The 21,151-nt window shown below is 44.6% G+C and overlaps 7 protein-coding genes across 8 annotated transcripts; 5 read left to right on the forward strand and 2 right to left on the reverse strand.

Moving 5' to 3' along the window:
• The first annotated feature begins 228 nt into the window (after positions 1 to 228).
• On the forward strand, positions 229 to 1,188 carry LOC108068445 (uncharacterized). The gene is made up of 3 exons (XM_044394276.2): positions 229 to 707; positions 891 to 1,045; positions 1,108 to 1,188. Exons 1-3 carry the CDS (start codon positions 278 to 280, stop codon positions 1,186 to 1,188), a joined length of 666 nt encoding a protein of 221 aa, XP_044250211.1. The 5' UTR covers positions 229 to 277.
• A 267-nt stretch (positions 1,189 to 1,455) lies between these two features.
• On the forward strand, positions 1,456 to 2,899 carry Polr1E (RNA polymerase I subunit E). Its single transcript, XM_017158032.3, has 3 exons — positions 1,456 to 1,614; positions 1,671 to 2,283; positions 2,341 to 2,899. Exons 1-3 carry the CDS (start codon positions 1,548 to 1,550, stop codon positions 2,816 to 2,818), a joined length of 1,158 nt encoding a protein of 385 aa, XP_017013521.2. The 5' UTR covers positions 1,456 to 1,547; the 3' UTR covers positions 2,819 to 2,899.
• A 541-nt stretch (positions 2,900 to 3,440) lies between these two features.
• Positions 3,441 to 4,315, reverse strand: Dlc90F (dynein light chain 90F). The gene has a single exon (XM_017158033.3). It carries the CDS (start codon positions 4,110 to 4,112, stop codon positions 3,777 to 3,779), a length of 336 nt encoding a protein of 111 aa, XP_017013522.1. The 5' UTR covers positions 4,113 to 4,315; the 3' UTR covers positions 3,441 to 3,776.
• Positions 4,316 to 4,603: 288 nt separating this feature from the next.
• l(3)05822 (lethal (3) 05822) lies at positions 4,604 to 14,607 on the forward strand. Of its 2 annotated transcripts, none has more exons than XM_017157925.3 (4): positions 4,604 to 5,337; positions 11,831 to 13,275; positions 13,523 to 13,756; positions 13,816 to 14,607. In XM_017157925.3, exons 2-4 carry the CDS (start codon positions 11,836 to 11,838, stop codon positions 13,942 to 13,944), a joined length of 1,803 nt encoding a protein of 600 aa, XP_017013414.2. In that variant the 5' UTR covers positions 4,604 to 5,337; positions 11,831 to 11,835; the 3' UTR covers positions 13,945 to 14,607. The 2 variants fall into 2 exon arrangements, with proteins under 2 accessions (XP_017013414.2, XP_070072274.1); XM_070216173.1 differs by lacking the exon at positions 4,604 to 5,337 and adding an exon at positions 11,517 to 11,699.
• Positions 14,608 to 14,663: 56 nt separating this feature from the next.
• Positions 14,664 to 17,133, forward strand: LOC108068400 (stabilizer of axonemal microtubules 2). The gene is made up of 3 exons (XM_017157927.3): positions 14,664 to 15,826; positions 16,300 to 16,762; positions 16,824 to 17,133. The coding sequence occupies exons 1-3, from the start codon at positions 14,870 to 14,872 to the stop codon at positions 16,877 to 16,879; spliced, it is 1,476 nt and encodes a 491-aa protein (XP_017013416.2). The 5' UTR covers positions 14,664 to 14,869; the 3' UTR covers positions 16,880 to 17,133.
• LOC108068397 (WD repeat-containing protein 3) lies at positions 16,944 to 19,984 on the reverse strand. The gene is made up of 2 exons (XM_017157923.3): positions 19,827 to 19,984; positions 16,944 to 19,770 (listed from the first exon to the last, which is right to left on the reverse strand). The coding sequence occupies exons 1-2, from the start codon at positions 19,982 to 19,984 to the stop codon at positions 17,184 to 17,186; spliced, it is 2,745 nt and encodes a 914-aa protein (XP_017013412.2). The 3' UTR covers positions 16,944 to 17,183.
• Positions 19,866 to 21,010, forward strand: LOC108068403 (uncharacterized). Its single transcript, XM_017157932.3, has 3 exons — positions 19,866 to 20,006; positions 20,083 to 20,294; positions 20,350 to 21,010. Exons 2-3 carry the CDS (start codon positions 20,255 to 20,257, stop codon positions 20,634 to 20,636), a joined length of 327 nt encoding a protein of 108 aa, XP_017013421.1. The 5' UTR covers positions 19,866 to 20,006; positions 20,083 to 20,254; the 3' UTR covers positions 20,637 to 21,010.
• Positions 21,011 to 21,151: the final 141 nt, after the last annotated feature.

The raw sequence follows: 21,151 nt of genomic DNA on the forward strand, positions 1-21,151 counted from the left end.
AACTCAAATGGTGCATAGCATTTTAAATTAATATTTGAACCTGTACTGCAAATCTTAATAGGGAACTTAAATTAAAAATAAAATATTTGTTTAGACTCTATAGTTTTAAGAGGTATTTGTATTACCATGGCTGTTTATATTGTCACCCACATTGCATGGTCTCATCTTAATGTGCACCACTGTATCACAAATCAGTGGCCTGCGACGGCTGACACCTTTCTCGAAAGACTTTATCCGCACTTTCCAGCAGTTCTTCAACAGCGAACCAGCAGACAAGATGTTTTATTTTGTGTTTAATTTTCTCATTCTGGTAATTCTGTCCAGGATTAGTCAGCAGGGAGATGACTTTACAACGCCCAGTTCGGCATGGTTGGAATATCAGCGAGAAAGGTTTGGAATTAATAATCCTGCGTTGGTCAGCTCTACGAAGGCACCCACCCCAAGTGTGGTAGTGGTGACCCCAAAAGTTGAGACCACGTCCAGGAAACATTCCTCCACTCCACCTGAAAATGCAAGTCAGGAATCGGGGGAGGAGGAGACCACAGAGCAGCCATCGGATGATGAGGGACTGGAGACGCCCAGTATTCAGGGATTTTTTAAATTCCTTAAAACCATGCAGAACACCTGGATCAAGAAATCGGCTCTGACTTTTGGGAAGAAGATAAAGCTGCTACAGAACTTACGCGACAATCTCATGAGACTAATAGGTAAAAGTGGTTCAAAAATTTTTAATTCGGACTGAAAAAGTAAAAAAAAGAATAGCAACTTCTTAATAAGATTTGTAAAGTTTTGTTGCTGTACAAAACAAAACCAATTTAAATTTATTTTATTTAAGAACTTTTTTGATTTATTTTATCGTGATCTGTTCCTTCTTAAATTTTTCCAAACAGAGCAACAGTTCGCGGTTCTTTGGCAGCCACCAGAGCGAAAAAGGCGTCGTCGGCGTGGTTTACTTGATGATTCAGATATAGATTTTCCGCCTGAGGCGGCAATCATGAGCATCAACTTCTTGACATTCGCCGTTTTTCTCATCAAACTGGTCATGGTAGGTTGCCCTCCCCATGATTTACTCCTTTGAAATAACTAAATTAAATTTTACAATTGCAGCAAGTGGTGAAGATAGTCAAAAGCAAACACTATTCACTTTCCGGTTTCACCTTTACACCGGAAACTGTCAGACGTCCATAAAGTATTTCAATGGGTTAAGAATTAAAAGTTGTTTAAGAAAATGAATCTATATTTTTAGTTCAGAAAATAAACTTTCTTAAAATATTTAAAATAAAAAAAAATTTTTCTTTTAATTTAACAGTCTATTTATGCATGAATTTGTTTTTATGCCATAATACCGTTGACCGTTGTTGGAAAATTTAAAATTAGATTAAATTATCGATGCTTATCGATTAACATTGTTATCATTTGTGATTTTTCATAGCTCTTAGCTTTTGTCTGCGTGAAGTCAGCTGTTTCATTTTTCCTACACGTGCAGCATTTGAATTGTTATTAGTTTTCAAATAACTCGATAAATATATGAATAAATCACTATAAGCATGGCGGATGAAATACAAATAGACACGGTGTGCGATCACCAAAGGGACGAGCATCTGCCCACCATGAGTAAGCTATGAAACCACTCGATTTACCAGAGAAATAACACTGAACTTCATCCACAGTGAAATTCCAGAATGGAACCCTTTTGGGCACCGGAGACTTTTGCGTCGTCGAGGGCACCACGGATCGCAAGAAGCGGGCTATGGTGGAGGCCGGCCAGCAGGTGTACACGGGTGACCTGCAGGATAGCCAGGAATACGATACCTACATCTGTCTGCGCAACAAGACCACCAACAAAGTTCAAATTGTGCCCGTGCAACAGGCACTGATGTCCAATCACATTTACAAGCAGCTGGAGCGCAAGGGTCAAAGGGCACCCATGCTGAGCAAGGAGCACGCCAGCAAGAAGCTGCTCAAGGAGTTCGGCGGACGCAAGGCCTCGCGATTCGTGGACAACCGCGAACAGATGAAGGTCAATGTGGAGGTGGTGCGTCAGGATCTTGACGAGACGGTGAAATTATCAACGACGCTCAACGGAGACGAAGAGGACGACTCGCTGGCGGATGTGAGCGTCAGCAACGAGGAGTACCTGGCCAGCATTGTGCCCAAGTTCGACAAGGAGGCCACCGAGCTGGATGGTGTCTACGATGTGAAGCATTTGATGCCGAGCGGTCTGCTCGAAAGGCTGGACGAGGAGGCCAAGGTGGTGTTCTCCACGCCAGCCCAGGATCTCCCGTAAGTTTATGGTTTAACCAACAATAAAATAAAGCTTAACAAACCCCTTCATTTCAGCATCAAATCGGAATACCTCAAGACTTGCTTAGCACGCATTCAAGAGAAGGCGGTGCCCTCCAAGCAGGACTTCCTGCACATCAAGCTCATCATCTACATGGACGCCCTGCAGTCGCTGATTGCCCTTCGTTCGCGGCAAATGCAGAGGGCCGAGCTTTCGGGGATCACGGAGAAGATCGAGAATGACATACGCCATCGTTTTGCGGATCCCAATGTGGCCAAGCGGGGCACTCGCACCAATTTCAGCAGTGAAAAGGCCCTGACGCACTTCATTGTGATGGCCCTGCTCATCAGCGAGAAGTACGAGGTGGACATTAATGTCCTGTCCCGCGCTTTGGCCACCAGCAAGGATCGAATCAAGCAGTACGCCCATATTGTGAACGCCCTGCCCAAATCCCGCTCGGACATCCTGAGCCTGCGCCTGCCCAGCAAGGTGCCGGCACTGAAGTTGGCCCGTCGCTTCCAGCGCAAAAAGTAGGGGGAGTATCTTCAAGGACACCACGCCCGCCATCGATTAAACAAACCCGGCGGCGGGTCAATAAAGTTTATTTTAGCCAGATGCACTGGGTATTATTTTGGGCAGCTTTAACTCACTGAAATATGGTATTAATTTAAAAGAAATTAAGTCTTTATGGTAACAAGGCAAAGGATAGTATTACTTTCACTATTCGGAGCACTTTCTTAAAGAAAGTAGAGCCTTATTATTATTTATTATTATTTTACCTATTAGAGAGCGTAAAATGCTAGAAATAGCAACCATAATCGAGAGAACATTCTTTCCTTAACTATTTTAATCGATTTTAAACCAGAGGCCGTAAATAATTATTTTAAAAGGCCTACTGAGATTTGTACAAGTTTTAGTCAAAAATTTAACTGGTTTTTATGCACTTTATAGACATGGACAAATAACAGTTAATTTGCTTTGCAGATTTGTTGACATGCATATCTTTTGTGGACAAGAGTAAAAAGAACGTTATTTTTGACTTTTAAAACAAAATATCGCAGTAGTCTTTTTAAAATAAAAATCTTAACGATTATTTACGGTCCCTGATTTTAATCGATTTTAAACAAGTAGATGCCATGGAAACAATATTACAGTATATCAGCACTGGTTATTCTTATGTTTTTAAATTTTTTATTTATACTTTTAGATTGAAAATCAAGAATAACATTGGGCGCGTACACTGGCAACGAATAGTTGCAGGTAACTGCTTGGAAACAACCTTGTTTTCCAGTGTTTCATTATTAATTTCGTCCTTGCAGCAGGATGGCCGATCAAAGTGTGTGTGTGTGTGTGTGGTATTGTGTGGTGTGTGTACGACGGCAATCTTGTTAATCCCTCCCCCTTATCAGTTAGTTGCGATTATTGATCCCCAGTCCCGGGTGATCCTCCTCCTCCTCCAGTTCCAGTCGCGAATCCTTCCAGTCCTTCCCTCTTAAACGGCCAGTCCGAAGACCGAAACGATGCAGTACATGGTCTTGTTCTCCCAGCGCACCGTGCAGGATCCGTCGGTGTCGTTGTTCCAGTAGCAGGAGCTGGCCGTGTGCAGTCCCGCCCCGTTCTTCTGCATGATCATGGCGGTCACTATGTACTTGTAGGGCTTCTGCTCCTTGGTGAGCACCGTGAGGCAGTTCTCCACCACCTGGCCGGTCCAGTTGTTCACCTTGTCGTGCTGGTAGGCATTGCCACCGATGGTCGTCTCGATGGCCTCCTTAATCGTCTTGCTCACGTCGTCCACAATGAACTGGCTTTCTTCGCGTGAGTCATCCATTTTCACAGCTTCGATTTAGTTGTTCCCGACAGCTGGTCAAAAATATCAAGTTGCTGGGCTATTGTCCTTGTTGTTGTGTTTGCGGATGTGCGCGCGTTTTCGGCGTTCGTCGGCGGCGTTTGGGCTGGCTAAATAAAATATGTCGGGAGTCTTTCTTTCGAAGGGATGTGCGAAGCCTACTCGGGTTTTATTAGGCAGTATTTTCGGGGCGTCTCGATGTGGTCAGACTGGGAGGGAGCTCACCTGGAGAAACGGTCACATTATAGCTCTGCACACTCTGCTATCGATAACTTGTTTGGAGTCTCTGCATCTTGGATAGGCTTTTACTTATTTCAAAACCTATTAATGCTCAGCTTCCAGAGGTTTCTAGAAATAATACTTCATATTATAACAATATATATAATTAATTGTTTTTACCAAAAACATCGATAGTCGCCATGGAACATCGATGTTTTCAAAATCGATATTTCCATCGTTGCTCCCCCACCTCTAGCTTTAACTCTGGCAGAATCAACATAACGGACGTTCGCGGCGCAATAAAAACTGAAAATAATTAAATTATTCCATAACTTTGCTGCGACACCACTTTTAAAACCGGAGCATATCAAGGCAGACAGATATCGCTATCAAATAGCATAATTCAAAGTGATTCGAGCAGAACGTCGTTCGTAGTCGTTCGTTATGGAAAAGTGCCTTGGTGTGTGTGCGTGCGTATAATTAAACAAAAGTATTAAGAAAACGAAGTCGCATATTTTGCAATACACGCTGCGAAATAATCGAGCAATAATTGTCGCAGCTGCAGGCGCACTTCCTTCTTCTCCCGTTTCCTTTACTTTGTTGTTTTTTAAATCGGATTCGCGCTACTACATTTGCAGCTGCTGTTCAGCTATTTAGCGCGCTTGTGTGTGTGTGCAGGCCCGCTGCCGTTGTTGTTGTTTTTGGCTCACCTCTCGTTTAACCACCTTGAATGCGAGCGAGCGAGAGGGTCAGAGAGGGTGGAGAAGAGTGCAAAGTTGATGCCCGTGTGTGTGTGTCACAACAAATTAGCTGCGAGTGTGTGCGTGCGGCATTAGTCACTCTCTTTAACTTTTAACCGCTTTTGGTCCACCTTTTTTGGGCGCATCGCCATCGCCAAAAGACAAACAAAAAAACCTACTAAGCCAGCTTTGCGGATCGGATATTGTTGAATCGAATCGGATCGGAACGAATCGGACGTCGTCAAAAGGTTAGTTACCCGCAATTGATATTTAACCACATCACCCTGGCAACTTTGCTTTTATTTCATTCCTCTATCCACATCTATTTGTATTTCCATTGAAGTTTGCACAAGCTTTTTACTTAATTGAAATTCCAGTCAAGGTCGTATTTGTTAATTAATTAAATGTTTGCCTGGGTGACTAGTGTGGCAAGCAGAAACTTTGCAGCTATTGTACAATACGAAAATATTGCATAAACCGATATGCTACGTTAGTTCCGACAATTTACTGGCGCCTTGGCGATAAGAAAGGGGAGGTACAGTGACATTTATGGATGAGAGACCCATTTTTTCGATAGTATTTGTGGGGGGATTTTATTGTGTAGACTGCATATTACTTTCCACAGAGAAAAAAAACAGCACATAAAATAATTCGATATTATCTGCCTCTAAGAACGTCTTTTTAATGTGTAGTAAAATATTTTTATTCTATACAAAATTATAAAATTGGTCAAAATGACTGAAGCTCCTTTTCTCTTTTTTTTCATTAAAATAGAAAACCCAATTTCGGTTTCGTTTTGTCACTTTCGGGCGCAGCAGGTGTTGCATTTGCGCTTACCTCACTTTCCAGCTGACTGACTTTCGGTCGATCCTCACATGATACCCATATACCATATGGCAACTAAGCATCCCCATTTACTCTACTTTGTTCGGTGATAAAACCCTTCGCAGAACAATCTCCCTTCCGTCGAAAACAGGAAATGTTTATCGTGGTCATATAAGAAATATTACTTAAATCCCCAGTTTAATGCAATATTTTTTAAGTACCCTTTACTCGTTAAATAATGGGTATACGGAATTCTTGATCATCGTAAGATACAAAATTTCGAGGTTTCTTCTAACAACTCGTTCTAACATTCATTTATGAATGAATGAAATCATAAACCTCTCATAGGATCGATTTGGCAAACAAATAAATATCCAATAAAATCTTTTTATAACCTCAAGGTTTAATTTTTTGTAAGTGTAGGGTTTCCACTTTTTACGACTGAATTGCAATCTACTTGAAACAAAAGATCCATTTTATAGGTCTTTCAAAAAGAACAGTGTTTTTCACTCACTACTTCTCGATGCACTTTTTAGGTGCACAAAAACGTGGGTGTGTTCGAAAGTGCTGATGTAAGCTTTCAGCTCTGATTGTATTCAACTTTGACCCACATTCGCAAGTGTCCCGCAATGAAACGCACGAGTGGATTGGAGGAGGAGAAAACCCAGACCCCACTGCAGTGATGGATTTCATCTGCAGCTACTCACATATTTCATATATTCGAACGTGCAATTTTTAGCCCGCTTTGTTTGTCTAGAATTTGTGGGCATAACACAAAACTAGATTGTAGTTCGTCTATCAATAGTTGTGTGTATGCAAATGCGCTTTTAGAACGAACTGCACGAGCTGGAAGAGAAAACACAAAGTATGACGAACAGGGAAACGTGCTGACAATGTTGAATGGTGCAGTGGATTTTGCCAGCTTTTATTTCACCTATTTTAGTTCTTTCCATTCCTTTTTGTTCTACAGACAGAAGGAAAATCATGAGTTAAATTCGAAAAAACCCGTTTTCAGCATTTGGCTTTCGCCATATGTCTTCGCTCCGGCTTTTTCCGGTCTCCCATATACGATTTTTCGCCAGAGACTTTCGGGTCTTTTGTTAAGTATGCTGATTCGGGAAGCTGTTTTATTTCATTTTGGCCATTTGCTTAAAGCGCCAAATTTGCTGATCAAATATTTACCAGCCATGTGTATATTTGAATAGATTGTTGTCGCACCAGATTCAAGCTGTATCCACAAGCGTTCGTTAAAAAATCAAATTAATATTTAACCCTCTGACGATAAAGAGTTCTTATTATTCGAGAGACTGCCCGCTAAGAGATCCCCAGAGCTCAATAAACCTTAACCTCAAAGACCCATACAAAGCATGGCTCTGTTTCCATCCATCTCCATTGCTCTTCCTTATCGCACTTGATGTAAATTGAATGATTTCGGCTTTGTTCTCTCACTAATTTGCTTTAATTGCATGAATGCATTCTGAGCACGTTTTTCTCGGTTCTTCTTTGCATTACGTTATATTGGGAAGGTTTAAAAGAGCCAAATAAAAAAAATTATTAAAACAACCCAAAAATTGAGGCGTTTTTTTAGTTAAGTTCATTTAACTTGTCAGGCCTGGCATTAAATTCAATTGACTTCGGCGCGTTGCCTTCGTTTTGTTGTTCATCTGATGAGGGAGCTTTTGTTGCCTCTGCTCCCGTTTGCTATTTTTACGCTACACATCAAGAAATGTTTACATTTTAAAATGAATTCCATAATTTGCAATATAAATATACATTTGTTTCAGCATGCTAAATAATGAAAACGAATTTTAATTGAAACTGATTTTAGTAGCAAAGTCAGAACAACATATTTTTATCCACATTAATTTCTTTCTACTAAAGTAAACTGAATAAAATTCGTCCGGAAAGTAAAATTTCATTACTCATTACTCCAAAGTTTTTAAAGATTATATTCTGAAACGAACACCACTTATTTCTTAAAAGAAAAGTATTCCACGTTGACTCAAAAAGCAAATATTTTTACAAAACGTCACTAAATAAATACATAAAAACTACAAAATTTGACATTTAAATGAATTTGAATTTTAACATTGAAATACATCAAACTAAAACTGGTGTTTTTGCCAGCGATTTTATCAATGTGAATGTGACTTAAAAACGTGACGAGTAGAAAAACTTTCTTTAACTTTAATGTAGGTTTTAAAATGATATAATTTTTCCTGTGTAGCCAATAGAGAGGTTAATGCCTCAAGTGCCTCAAGTGGCGCAAGTCTGAGACTAATGGAGCATTTGTAGTCCTTTGTGATATGATTGTGGTCTAGTTTTTATTTGGCCAATGAAAATAAAAGCATTCAAGGTCGTCACGCCCGCCTTGTAGGTGTGGTGCACTAAAAATGTCGAAGTATCAACAATTGCGAGTGGTCGATGCCAAAGAAAGGAGATCGTCGAAAGAGAAATGGTGGGGTGGGGTGGCGAAGTGAACCAAAGCACAATCTGTTAAAAGCGGAGCATGGAAATTGCTCTTTCAAATGCAATCCAAGCGAACACATTTCATTTCACTCCATTCGATTATTAATATCGCTCTCACTCGACTTAAAAGCAGCAGCTCCACCCCACATACAGATGTACCATGTATTGTACATATCCCACATATAAATACGGAGATCGATGTGTTTGTCACTTTCTTTTGTTCTGCTTTCGTTCGACTTCCATTGTTCGTGAGAGTTTGCTCGGAACGTGCGGTCAAGCTTGAGGATTGAGGATGGTCTATACCAAAGTAAAAGTTGCCCCGAACCCGAAGCCAAACCCAAAGTGCCCACACATTCTGTCAACGGACCGAAGTAAAACATCGGATCATACAAGAGCTCTCTACCTCTAACAGTTTCACTGGAAATCAGTTACATGAAAATCCCATGTCTGTAAATACTCAAAACCCAAAGAAACCGAGTAGCAATTAGCAAACATTTTCACAGTCTTAATTCTCATCTCAAGTTGTAAAGGGAGTCTCAGTCTAAAAACCGGTTAGTATTGACTGGCATTGAGCTTGAACCGAAGAAATACAGGTAGCTTTTATTACACACTTCCGAAGGCCTTAACTGATTTCCAGTTTTCGATGATTGAAGAATGATTTTAGATTGAACATTTTAGAAATCGAAGAATTAATGACTTTAGAAGAAAAGCGAATATCAGTTCCTTAAAAACAACCATCTTTATTTAGTTAATTCGAAACAGGTTGCTTTTAACGCCCACCTTATCGACCATATTAAGTAATACTCCTCTTTTGGCATAGTTTATTTAACTCATTAACTCTTAATGTTAGTTTAATTCTGTTTAATTGCCCTGATAATAAGTGTAAATATGTGAATATGGAGCACCTCATAAACGTACGATTTACTCATTATTTAGATTTCCCCCCGCCAACGATTAGGGTGATTATTTGATCAATTTTACTGTCGCCGCGGGGGGAAAATAGGAAAAGGAAAGCGTGTTTGCAATTGTGATATACAATATATCACTCGGAATAGGCTGCTCTTGCTCTTGACTTTCTGCACATGCCCATACAATGTGAATAGGAATAGCGGAATTAAATTGGCATTCAGAACCCCAGCAAAGTGGGTGGATGGACAGTGGGGACTCCCTTTCTCTGTCTCCCATCATCACCTTCTGAAGGTGATTTTAATTAGATTGCAACTGCAAGGTTTGTTCTGGTCCGTTGTGGCTTTAACCGGTGAGAACGTGTCTGCGATTAGCGTCACAGTCAGTCAGTCGGTCGTTTGGTCGTTTGGGCAGTCAGTTACCCAATAAGGGGAAAATCCACAGTCAAACACTTTTACAAATTTAGCTTTTCGTTCGCTCGCCTTTTTGTGTTTATATTATTTGCACGGGAGGTCTATCCTATAGAAGACATGATAAATTTGCATGAATTTCGCATGCAACGATTATTTGTTATGATAGTTTGTTTATGGCTCCAGCCGAAAGTTTTGAAAGTTGGCATAACATCTATGAGAGATCTCTGTTCTTTTGTGCATATCCAAATATACAGACGATCCGTTAAATGGTATATTGTTCAGTTTCTTTGATCGATCAATGACTTTGGATGATTGTTTATATATTTTGAATTTAAAATACCATCGCTAAATTGATCAATTCAAACTAAATTGTATGGAAACTTTTCTCATTCGATTGTTTTTGGCTTTTTAACTTGTAGAAGTGTATTTCAGCAAGCTCCTTTGAAGTCCCCAACAATTCTCAAAGGAAAACACTTCAAATAACCGGAAGAAATTACAAATATTTGTGTTGGACTTTCCTGCCATATGCTACAACATTTTTACCACTAAAAATACTCCCCTCTCCGAGAGGCGGATTTCTGTTTACTGGCGCCAACTTCCCCTCATATTCAGATAGTCAATATTTTTCCGCGAAATATGCTTCGGGGAATTCTCCGTATGACGCAAAAATATTCAAGCACTTCCACATCTGCCAAAACGCAGAAAAATGTATATAAACGTAGAGTGTACATATAAAAAAAACTTTTATCAAAACCATTCTATGCCGCCCCCCTGGCTGCTTGAAAATTATTTTGCGACTTAAAATTGTTTATAATATTGTTTTGTTTACGCAAACCGTTTTGTTATTCTCGCGAGAGGGGCGACATTGGCTTTTCTCTTATCACTGGGTATTGTGAATGTTTTCCGTTGGTCTGGCATATCCCACTTATGGCACATGCAGTCCATTTCAGCTGCGCTTTTAAATCGGTTCCACCATGTGCCGGGCACCGACTATCCAGAGAACTGGGGCAGTCCACAATCCACCCACCTACTTATTCTCTGGTTCCGGCGTTAACTTGAAAACGTTTTCATTTGTCTGTCAGTGATATCAAATTTTTCACTTTTATTCACGTTGAAATTGAAATAGAAAAGACCGCGGTAATTAGCAAAAGAACATTTGTGGGCGGCCAAGATGACGTAAATGCCCGAGAAACCCCCACAAAAATAACAAGTTCTCAATTTGTTTTTGGTTCGCGCCAATTGCATCGTAAATACAAAACAATAAAAGAGCATTTCGGATCTGTCGATTGATTGTTTTCGCGTTTTAATTATGAACGACTTGGCCAGGTGTTGATAGCTGAAAATCAGTGATGATATCGCTGTATTAAAGGCTTTCTAGGCAATTACTAAATGTGAGTCATTGTATTCCCACTAAACAGCATAAAATCCACTTTGGTTATCAATAAACTTAATCGGTCTGTGTCTGAGGCTCTTTTATCTAAAAGTCTTGACTGAAATTCCACCTGTATTAAGTGCTTCAACTTGAATCTTATCTTGAATTGTAAATATAACTTTTTGTTTTGTTTTTAAAGAAGGCAGGTGACCCTCTAATAAAGTAAAAGTAAATTTGTAAAGAAAAGAAAACAAATAACTTGTAATATATGATTCTCAGAAATTACTTTTCTAATCTGATTTGCAAATCAGTTACTTGCTCATCCTAGAGGTTTTTATTTTGTTTTCAAGAAAGCTATACCTTGAGGCATAAGTATTTCTCATTTGGTATAGAGAACATTTGACTTTTATCTTGACACATGTCAGGTATTGCTCTCTTCAACATTTTCCAGTTGTATCAGATTGTTCTACTCACAAAAAACTCAGCAAACTCGTTAAAAATTCGCATTTGTTTTCGTTTTGGAAATTTCGAGTAGAAAAGTGCCACAGATAGTTAGATCACTTAATTGGTGGGGTGCGAGTCAAGCGAGTTTCGGAGCAGCCCCCAAAAAAACAGTTTCCTCTTCGTGAGTGTCGCTTATCAACGGGCTCAAATATTTGCGATAAGAAAACTGATTTTGCATGTTTAATTAGAGAACGCCATTAGTCTGTTCACAAAACTAATTGAATCCCTTTTTTTTGGCTTCTCCAATTGCAGAAAGCATGACCATTCCATCGAGACCGGCGCCAGCTCCGCCAGGATCACGGGGCCAGTGCGCGGCGGCTGGAGCGAATGCCACCCTGGAGCAGCTGCGTCTTCAGCTGCAGCAGCAGCACTTGCAGCAGCAGCAGGCGGCGGGCGGAGGACTCCAGAAGCTGACCATTAAGCTGCCGCCACCGCCCAAGGGTCCGCTGCAGTCGCAGAACTCACAGCACAAGCGGATCAACGCCTCAAACAATAACACAAATAACAACAGCCTCTTCGATGAGCCGACAGGAGGATCGAGCATCACCAGGAAGTTTCCGCAGGCACGCTACACGCCGGCCACCAACTGGGACGACGATCCATTTGGTGGCAGCAATGGCAACGGCAACGGGAACGATCGCTTCAAGAAGATGCCGCCGCCGCGACCGCCGCCGCCCAAGGTGCTGGTCAATGGTCAGAACATGCCCAAGTCATCATCATTCGCCTCCTCCTCGACGGCATCGGCGGCCGCCGGCGGTAGCAGACTCATCTCGAACATCTTTCACCGCAAAAAGTCCACGTCCACGGCATCGGCCGCTGCTACCAAGGCCGCAGCGGAGAATCGCGTCTACGGTCTGAGCAGCGGCAATGCCGGGACGCCAATAAATAGCAGCAGCAACAGCAACTCCTCCTCGGCGGCCTTTACCAATGTGGACTGGAATGCCGCTTGGAACTCGGCCAGCACAACCACCACCGCTTACACCACCACCACCTCGTCGAGCAGCAACCACAGCGAGGGCCAGCTCATCAGCTTCGATTCGCCGCCCTCGTCGCCCACGTTTACCCAAAAGTCCAACAGCGACTGCGTCAGCGTGGACAGCTTCAGTTCGGACAGCAACTTCAGTTCGCCGAACAACGGCAGCGTTTCTCAGCCGGAGAGCGGATTCGAGGACGATTACCATCGATCGCGGCCATCTACGCAGAGTCCTTTGGATCCCTGGGAGGCGGTGGATAGCATGGGACATGGCTCGGTAGTCGATAGCTTTGGCTCGGCCCCAGTTCGTCAGACCTACCAGAACTTGCAGGCTCCGCGCTCCTCGGACAATCCGCTGTGCAATGGGAAGAGTCTGCTGCCGCCCACGCAGTCGCTTACGATGCCCACTATTATCAAGCCCAAGATATCGCAAAAGCCAAAGGCTCCTAAGCCGCCACCATTCATTGGGGGCATACCGCCGGGATATATCATACCAGAGGGATATGAGGGATCAGAGACGCCACCATCGCCGCCGATGCCCAAGGGACCACCGCCACCGCCGCCTTCTTCTAGTGGCATCTCAGTGTTAGATGTGATCAGCGGCAAGGTGGACGCTCTGGCGCTGAGCAACGGATGCCAGGGATACATGGAGGAGGAGGTCATCCCCTATGCCATTGCGCTCTATGATTTCGATGGCGTTGAGGAGGGGGATCTGAGTTTTAGGGTAAGATTTTGTAATCACAGAATTACTGAATTAGTAATACTAATTTGGTATAATTTTTTTATTTTTAATTTATTTAATTTAGTTTTATTGTTTTACTATCCCAGCACAATAAGCGTGAAACTTATTTCTTACTGCGCTAGTCACTTTGAACATTAAATCTTACATTTGTATGGCATATACAAGAAATTGTTTCTCCGAGATTGCAAGTTTGGTTTTAATGCTTATTATTTTTTATTTTTTTCTGTAGGAAAACGAGAAGATCTATCTGCTGGACCACCCTACTCCAGAGTGGATGCGCGGACGCACGCGTTCCGGATGCGAGGGCATCTTTCCGGTCAACTACGTGGATATCAAGGTGCCATTGGGGGCCACTGGTGGTGGTGCTGCTGCCGCTCCAGCTGCTGCTGCTGCAGCATCCTCAACCACAGCGCTCTGTTTGTATCACTTCCCCGGCGGAGTCGAGGGAGATCTGACCTTGCAGGTAATTTCACCTTGAAAGTAGAACCTTTAAAGGAAACTAAATTATAAATCTTTTTTTAGGAAAACGAAATGGTCACAGTGCTTTATAGGATAAACGAGGACTGGCTGTACGGTGAGGTGGCGGGTCGTCAGGGCCAGTTTCCGGCCAATTTTCTGGACCAGGTGCCTGCCAACCTGCCCACGTTGTAACCGTACAGAGCCCGGAATCTTTAGCGATCTATATATATTGTATACCCTATACCCTAACATTGTCGATAAGCGAGAAGACGTCAAGCGAACTGAATCATATACACACATATATAATTGTATTTTTACTATATTCTTTGCGAAAAAAAAATATTTAGAAACGAGCATATAGTCTAAGACAACTAATTTGTAAGAGAATCGAAAAATGTTTTAATGGCAGCACTAGAAACATGCCCTTCTTTTCCCCGCTTATACACGGGATTGATTTATTGATTTTATGTTTAACCTGCGAATGGAATTGTTTTGTTTACCGAATAATTCAATATTTATGTATTAGAAATTATTTTGCTGATCCCTAAAATATTCCCAATAGAGCTGGCAAAAATATTGTAAATAAGTTAAAATGTACGTGATTTCTATTAATGTTTAATTATTTAAATCGAGTTTAGTTAGACGCTTAGTTAGGCACATTTAAAGATTCCAATTTATAATGCAAACCGTTTGTTTATGTATGTAATTATATTTCTTGAAAGTGTTTAGGGGAGTTCGATGAAGATTATTTATCTGTCCCTTGAAGAGTGCTACCTTTATCATTTATAAAATATCAGGATATCCTAGCAAAGAAGAATGTAAGCTGAAATAAATGAAGATGATCACAAAAATTCAGTTGCCTGGGTGTTACATTTCAATCTGAGCTATATAGTTTTCAAAGCCGGCTCCATTCTACCATCTCTGCCTATATAGAACACATCGGGAAACCTTTCGTCGTCCAGTGTCTGAGCAAAATTATTATTTAGTCGTTTTGGAAGTGTTTCGAAGTCTACTCGTCCAAATCTTCCAACTCCTAGCAAACAAAATTATTTCCTTTGACAATTGCCCAGTTTTTTTGTGGTATTCACACAACACCGTTCTCATTCAATTCACTACCATGTCCGGAGATTGCTGTCCCAGTGCCTGCGATCCTTGCCAGGCTCCCACGGACTTCTCGCCATGTCCGCCGGGTTCGACGTGTCCTCCCTGCGATTGCGGCGATTACGCAGGATGCTGCTACCAGCAGCCGCCGCGCACCATGCCCATTCTGCCCAAGTCGCACTTCATGCGCTCCACGGCGCCGCTGGACACGGACACCATTTACCGGCGATCGTTCTACGCCAATTGTGGTGACAATTTGCGCGCACGTCCCGTGATGCCGTGCTCCCAAATCCGAGCCTCCACGGCGCCGCTGGAAAAGTGCACCATCCAGAAGCTGTCCTACATGCCGCCCTGTCCGGTGAAGCGGACGCCGCCCATTGTGCCCATGGAGAGCGGGCTGCGCTTCGAGGGACCCATCTATGCGATGACCTCGCAGAAGCACGACTATGTGCCCAAGGGCATCGTGAAGCGGGATCCCATAGTCCCTCGGGTGGCCATCTGCACGTCGAATGCGCCGATGGAGCGCTGCACCATCCAGAAGCTGAGCTACATGCCCATCGATGTGTGCCAGAATCCGCCACCGAAGGCCATGATCCAGGGATCGCACTACTGTAAGCCAGCGGGGCCCATGGAGCGCTGCACCATCCAGAAGCTATCCTACATGCCCGTCTGCCTGCCGGCCAAGGAGCCCACGCCCTGGGCCGACAAGATCCGCTGTGTGCCGCCGCGCTACTCCAACGTTTGCACCACCTACAACCTGAGCTACATGCCCAACTGCAATGAGGCGCGCACGGCTCCGGTGACGCCTCTAACCACTTTGCGCTTTTGCGGCAATGACTCTGGATCCGGGAGCACGGTCTACAAGCTCAGCTACATGCCAGTGGATGCCTCGCGGACCAAGCCGGCTCCTGTCCTGCCCAGGGACACCTTCTGCAGGCCCAGCGGACCGCTCGAGAGGTGCACCATTCAAAAGGTAAGGTATACAAAGATATAAATAGATTTAAGAACAGAAAACGCTATAGTCGGGTGGGTGTCCCTACTATCTATCTTAGTGCGAGGGAGATGGGTATTTAAAATTTTGATTGCGCATAACTTTTTAATGACTGGTTCGATTTGAAAAATGTCTTCTACATTTTGATAAGTATTTGTAAACACTATAAAATTGCATTTATACATTTTTAAAATCTTAAAAGATGTGGCCGCCAGACACTTTAAAATCGTTTGTGGGCGTTTGAGGGGGCGTGGCGCTCGGCTGAAACAAACTTGCGCTGCGTAGGAAGCCAAAGAATATGTGTGGGTAATCCCAACCTTCTAGCTTTTGTAGTTTCCAAGATCTCAGCGTTAATACAGACGGACAGACAGACATACTTTATGGGGTCGGAAACGCTATATACCCTATTACTTAATTAATTAATTAATTAACGAACTTTTCAAATCCTTTCCTAGCTCTCCTATCAGCCGAACTGCACGGAGCGCACTCCGCCCATTCGGCCGATGGAGAATGGACTGCGATTCGATGGGCCCATGTACGCGATGACCACGCAGAAGCACGACTTTGTGGCCAAGCCGCACGTAAGGCGGGCACCCATCATGCCGCGCACCGCCTTCTGCCGACCGACCGGAGCCATGGAGCGCTGCACGGTGAACAAGCTGTCGTACATGCCGGTGGACGTCACCTGCTTCCCGCGGGCCGAGTCCGTTCGTCCGCGTCAGGGATTCTGCAGGAATGAGGGTCCCATGGAGAAGTGCACCACATACAAGCTCAGCTATTTGCCGAATTGTGTGCCGCCCAAGGAGCCGCTGCCATGGGCCAGGTACACATCCTACTGTCGTCCCACGGGTCCAATTGAGAAGTGTACTATCCAGAAACTGAGCTACGGTCCACCCGGTGCCTTCCAGCGTTGTGGTGGTGGGTTAAATGCTGATTGATTCCTTTACATATCTAAAAAATAATCATTAAAATCCTACAGGTCCCTGTGGAACTGGTCAAGGAGATGGCACCTTCCCAAAGGCCGGCATTTGTTGAGCTGGAAATACATTTTGCCCTGCTCCCAAGCTCATTCCGAGTTCTATGTTTTATGTTAAGCCAAAATCATGCAGTCCAGGTCTCCAAAAAGAAGCGTTTCTGTCTTTGTTTTAAAGGATTTGTCCTCTACATCAGTTTCCTTTGCTCCGCCATCGCTTTTATCCATTTTGTCCATCTCATATATACAGAAAATTGCACGTCAAATTAAAGTATGTTCAGAGAAATATATAGAAATCCAGAGAGGAGTAGAATAACTAGCATTGTTTAATTGGATTTGTACAACTAAGTCTAGGGGATTGACATGTCAAACCATTTGAATCTGCAGCCTCCTTTTGCTGGCCTCCCTGCGCTTTTTCTCCCGCTTCTTGCGCGCCTGTGTGGCCTCCCGGAAGAGCTGGACGCCATCCCGCTGCTCCACTTCCGTTTGCAGCAGTGCCAACCCATGCAGATTCCAACCCAAGACATCCCGCAGTTGGCCAACATCCCTTTTGAGCATCGCGAGGAGCCTGACGAGCAGCGGCTTCATATTCTTGGCCGCCGAAATGGGCTTCATGTGCACCTTGAACAGGAAGATGGTGACGCGACACAGAAGCTCCAGTTGATCGGGTCGCTGGGTGAGCAGAGTGGGCAGGCGCTCGAGAACTTCGCAGACGGTGGAGAAGGGCAGCAGAAGCAAAGCCTCTTCCAAATCGGAGGCACGTATCCGCATAAAGGTGCTGACGAGGAAATCCTGGGGATTCTTAACCTGCAGCGCCTGCATCAGCGGATGCAACTCCGGCTTGTCCTCCGCCTCGAGTTCGAATTGCTTCGATATTTCCAGGCATTCGAGGATGGATTCGGCAGACTGCTCAGAGCCCACTGTCTTGCGCGAGGGCATCTTGAGTCCGGGGAGCAGGGGAACTGTGTTGTCCTCCCCCGTGGCCAGTTGCTCGTTCTCCAGTTGCTCGCGCTCCTCCTCCTGCACATCCTTCAGCACAATCGTCTCCTCCGTTCGCTCGTACATCCGCAGAGTTCTATCAGAGCCACAGGTAACCAAATACCTTCCATTTGGAGAGACAGCCAGGCAGTAGGCTTCGCCTATGTGGCCAGGCAAGGTAATAATCTTCTCAAAGTTATCCCCGTCCCACTGCTTAACCTTGCCATCCTTGCCGCAGGTGAAGAACATGTGTGTCCTGGGTATAAACTGCACACTCATCACCGAATCGTCGTGGGCAAAGATGGAGCGATGGCAGTCGCCAAAGTTCAGGCCCCACACCTTCACATTTCGATCTGCTGACCCAGTTACAATAAGATTGGAGTCGTAGGAGATGTCCAGGCAGAGCACCGGCAACTTGTGACCGTACAGGGAGAGGTAAAACTTGAATGTGTCCAGGAAGAAGATTTTTACGGTGGCGTCCAGCAATCCCACAGCCAGGTATTTCATGTCCGGACTGACAGCTACGCAAAGAACGGTCTCCTCCAGCTTCAAAGTGTTTTTGTGCAGCAGGGAGAGCACCTTTGTCTGCGCGGCTCCCTCGCCGGCATCGATCAGCTCGAATGTCCAGATCTTCAGCGTGCTGTCGCCGCTGCCAGTGATGCAGCCCTTCTGATCGGGCAGCAGGGCAATGGACCACAGTTCGCTTTCGTGGGCGGGAATCTCCTCCACAATATCCGCCGCAGCCACGTCTACAATAAGCAACTTGCCGCTCTTCATGCCCAGCAGGACGTAGTGATCGCCGGGCACAAACTTTGAGCAGAGAATGTAATCCGTGGGCACCGTTCGCAGGCACTGCATGGCATCGCGATCCCAGAACTTGAAGGATTCCCCGGCGCCCGAGCCCACGGCCAAAGAATCATTGCTGAAGCACACGGAACGCACTTCGGACTGGTGACCCAAACGGGTGAGCGACCTTAGCAGTTTCACGCTGGGATCGGCGGCCTTGCGGGACTTTATAGACGCCTCCAGCGAGTACAAAGACAGACTGTTGTTGGCCAAACTGACCAGGACGCGCAGCTCCTGATTCTGGCCCAATACCACATCAATCGACTTGATCTTCTGCTTGGCTCGGATGCTTTCCAGTCGCTTGATCTCATCGCTCAGCGACTTGGCCTCTTCGGAGCCCTCCTCCTTCTTCTCCTTCTTCAGGCGCTTGGCCAGACGCTTCTTCACCTCCTCCGCCGTGCAGATGTAAAAGTTCTCAATCAGATCGTTGGTTCCGTGGCAGCTGAGCACCCGTTCACTGGGATCGGTCACCAGGTTGACGGTGCGACCCTTTCCCGCTCGCTGAATTACGCCGCAGTTGCTCACGCTGATGGGACTTATGGTGTCCTCGTCCTCAATGGAAAGACCCTCGACAGCCGACTCCAGGGTGCCTGTAATTGCGCCATCCTGCTTCCTCAGCCGGTAAACATTCATGCCACTTTCGCCGGCTCCCGCAACCATTAGATCGCCAATAAAGGCCAATGCCCAGACCTCTGTGCGATTATCCACGATGGTCTTGAAGCAGAACTGCGTCTCCAGGTTCCAGAACTTGATCTGCGTGTCCTTCGAGCAGCTAACCACGATACTCTCATCCACCAGCCGCTGCAGGAAGTGGGCATCCGTGATGGCGGCATTGTGACCGCTCAGCCGAGCTCTTCCCGCCTGCTCCACCACATCGACGACGACCAGTTCGGTGTCCAGACCGCCGCTGACCAGGCGCATGCCCTGCAGATCGTAGCGCAGGATGCTAACCGCGTTCTTGTGCAGCGCCAGCGTGCAAATGGGATCGTAGTACCTGTCCGAGCTGAGATCGAAGATCTGGACCATGCCATCCGCGTAGCCGACGGCGATGTGCAGGTGATCCGGTGAGACCCTCAAACAGGTGACCTCGAACTTTTCCCGACGCAGGGTCAGCTTGCGGTCGCCCATTCTACAAGTAAATGTTACTTTTAGTTTGGAGGATATAAAATAACCATGTAAACCCACCTCAAATCCCACACGATCACGTTCTCAGCCGCGGGAGCAGCCACATATCGGCCCTCCGTCTTGTCCACAATGGCAAAGTTCACATTGGCACGTCCGGAGGTGATGATATTGAAGCTGTCTATAGCCCTGTAGGCCAAATATTGTTTAGTTAAACCCATGGCAGCATTCAAAACACAAAAGGTAAATTCAAAACGCGTTTCACGTGTTGAGAGATGGAAGTAAAACGATTTTAATTCCGCGCTATCGTTATCGATAGTCTCCCTACTATAATAGTTGGCAACGCGAGTGTCTGGCAACGCTGTGCAATATATATTGGGCGCCTGCGCATTTGAAACTTGAAATGTTAACAAACCCACCCCAAAAAAGATTCAGATAACTCTGATTAGCTGCGGTTTTTGCACAAATAGTTGATAAAGAAAATCTGGAAAATGTCTTCTTATCCCAGTGCTTCCGCCTCCCAGTCGACAGGTATGGGAAACTATAATTATTTCGCTAATTTTCACTGATGAAACACTAATCTAAGGAACCTCGGACCTGGACACAGAATCCGTGGAGGTTCTGCGGGAGCGGCTGAGCACCATGAAGCGGCTGATGGCCGAGCGGACGTCCCAGCAGCAGAACAACCCGGCGACCACGGAGGAGATATTCTCCACCAAGCGCCATCGATCGGCGGGCATTATAGACGGCAACTTTCTGAGCATCGCCTTTGGCGGAGCTCTGCTGGTCATCATCACGGTTTCAGTGTACGCTTTCTACAATCTCTACCATGCCATCCTCAAGAAGTTCCCATCCCGCCACGAGGAGCTGTAAGGGGTGCCAAAATGTAACGAGTTTCTGCATTTATAATAAACTGTAGCTTGAATTTGTAACTACCAAAGTGAAAAGACCTTCGGGCGCATCTGCTGTTTTGCATTCGGGTTAATCAACGCCATTTATTGGAGTTCAACTCATACAAAAATCAATATATTATTTACTTTTTACACATCCATCATTGGGTTCGAATTAGATTACAACTAAGTAGAGAGAACTGAATGCATGGACAGCAAAAAACAAAAGGGGGCGTTTGGAAATGCTATGAAAAATCATCAAAATATAACACAGGTGTTTAATAATAATAATAAAAACAAGACGATGAGACGAGAAATGCTGAGAAGGAACACTTTTTGGGGATGGAGCACAGAAATGTCTGGCAAAAAACTCATGGATTTGATTTTGCTTACTCGCTAGCTACAATCGCTCACTGCCTATTGTTTATTATTTTATTCTTACCCTTTGCCTTAAACATTATACTCCTATTTTATGTGTATGAGTTGTATTTTTCATAT

Source organism: Drosophila takahashii, chromosome 3R (genome assembly GCF_030179915.1).
Source record: "Drosophila takahashii strain IR98-3 E-12201 chromosome 3R, DtakHiC1v2, whole genome shotgun sequence".
Classification (NCBI taxonomy): Eukaryota; Metazoa; Arthropoda; class Insecta; order Diptera; family Drosophilidae; genus Drosophila; species Drosophila takahashii.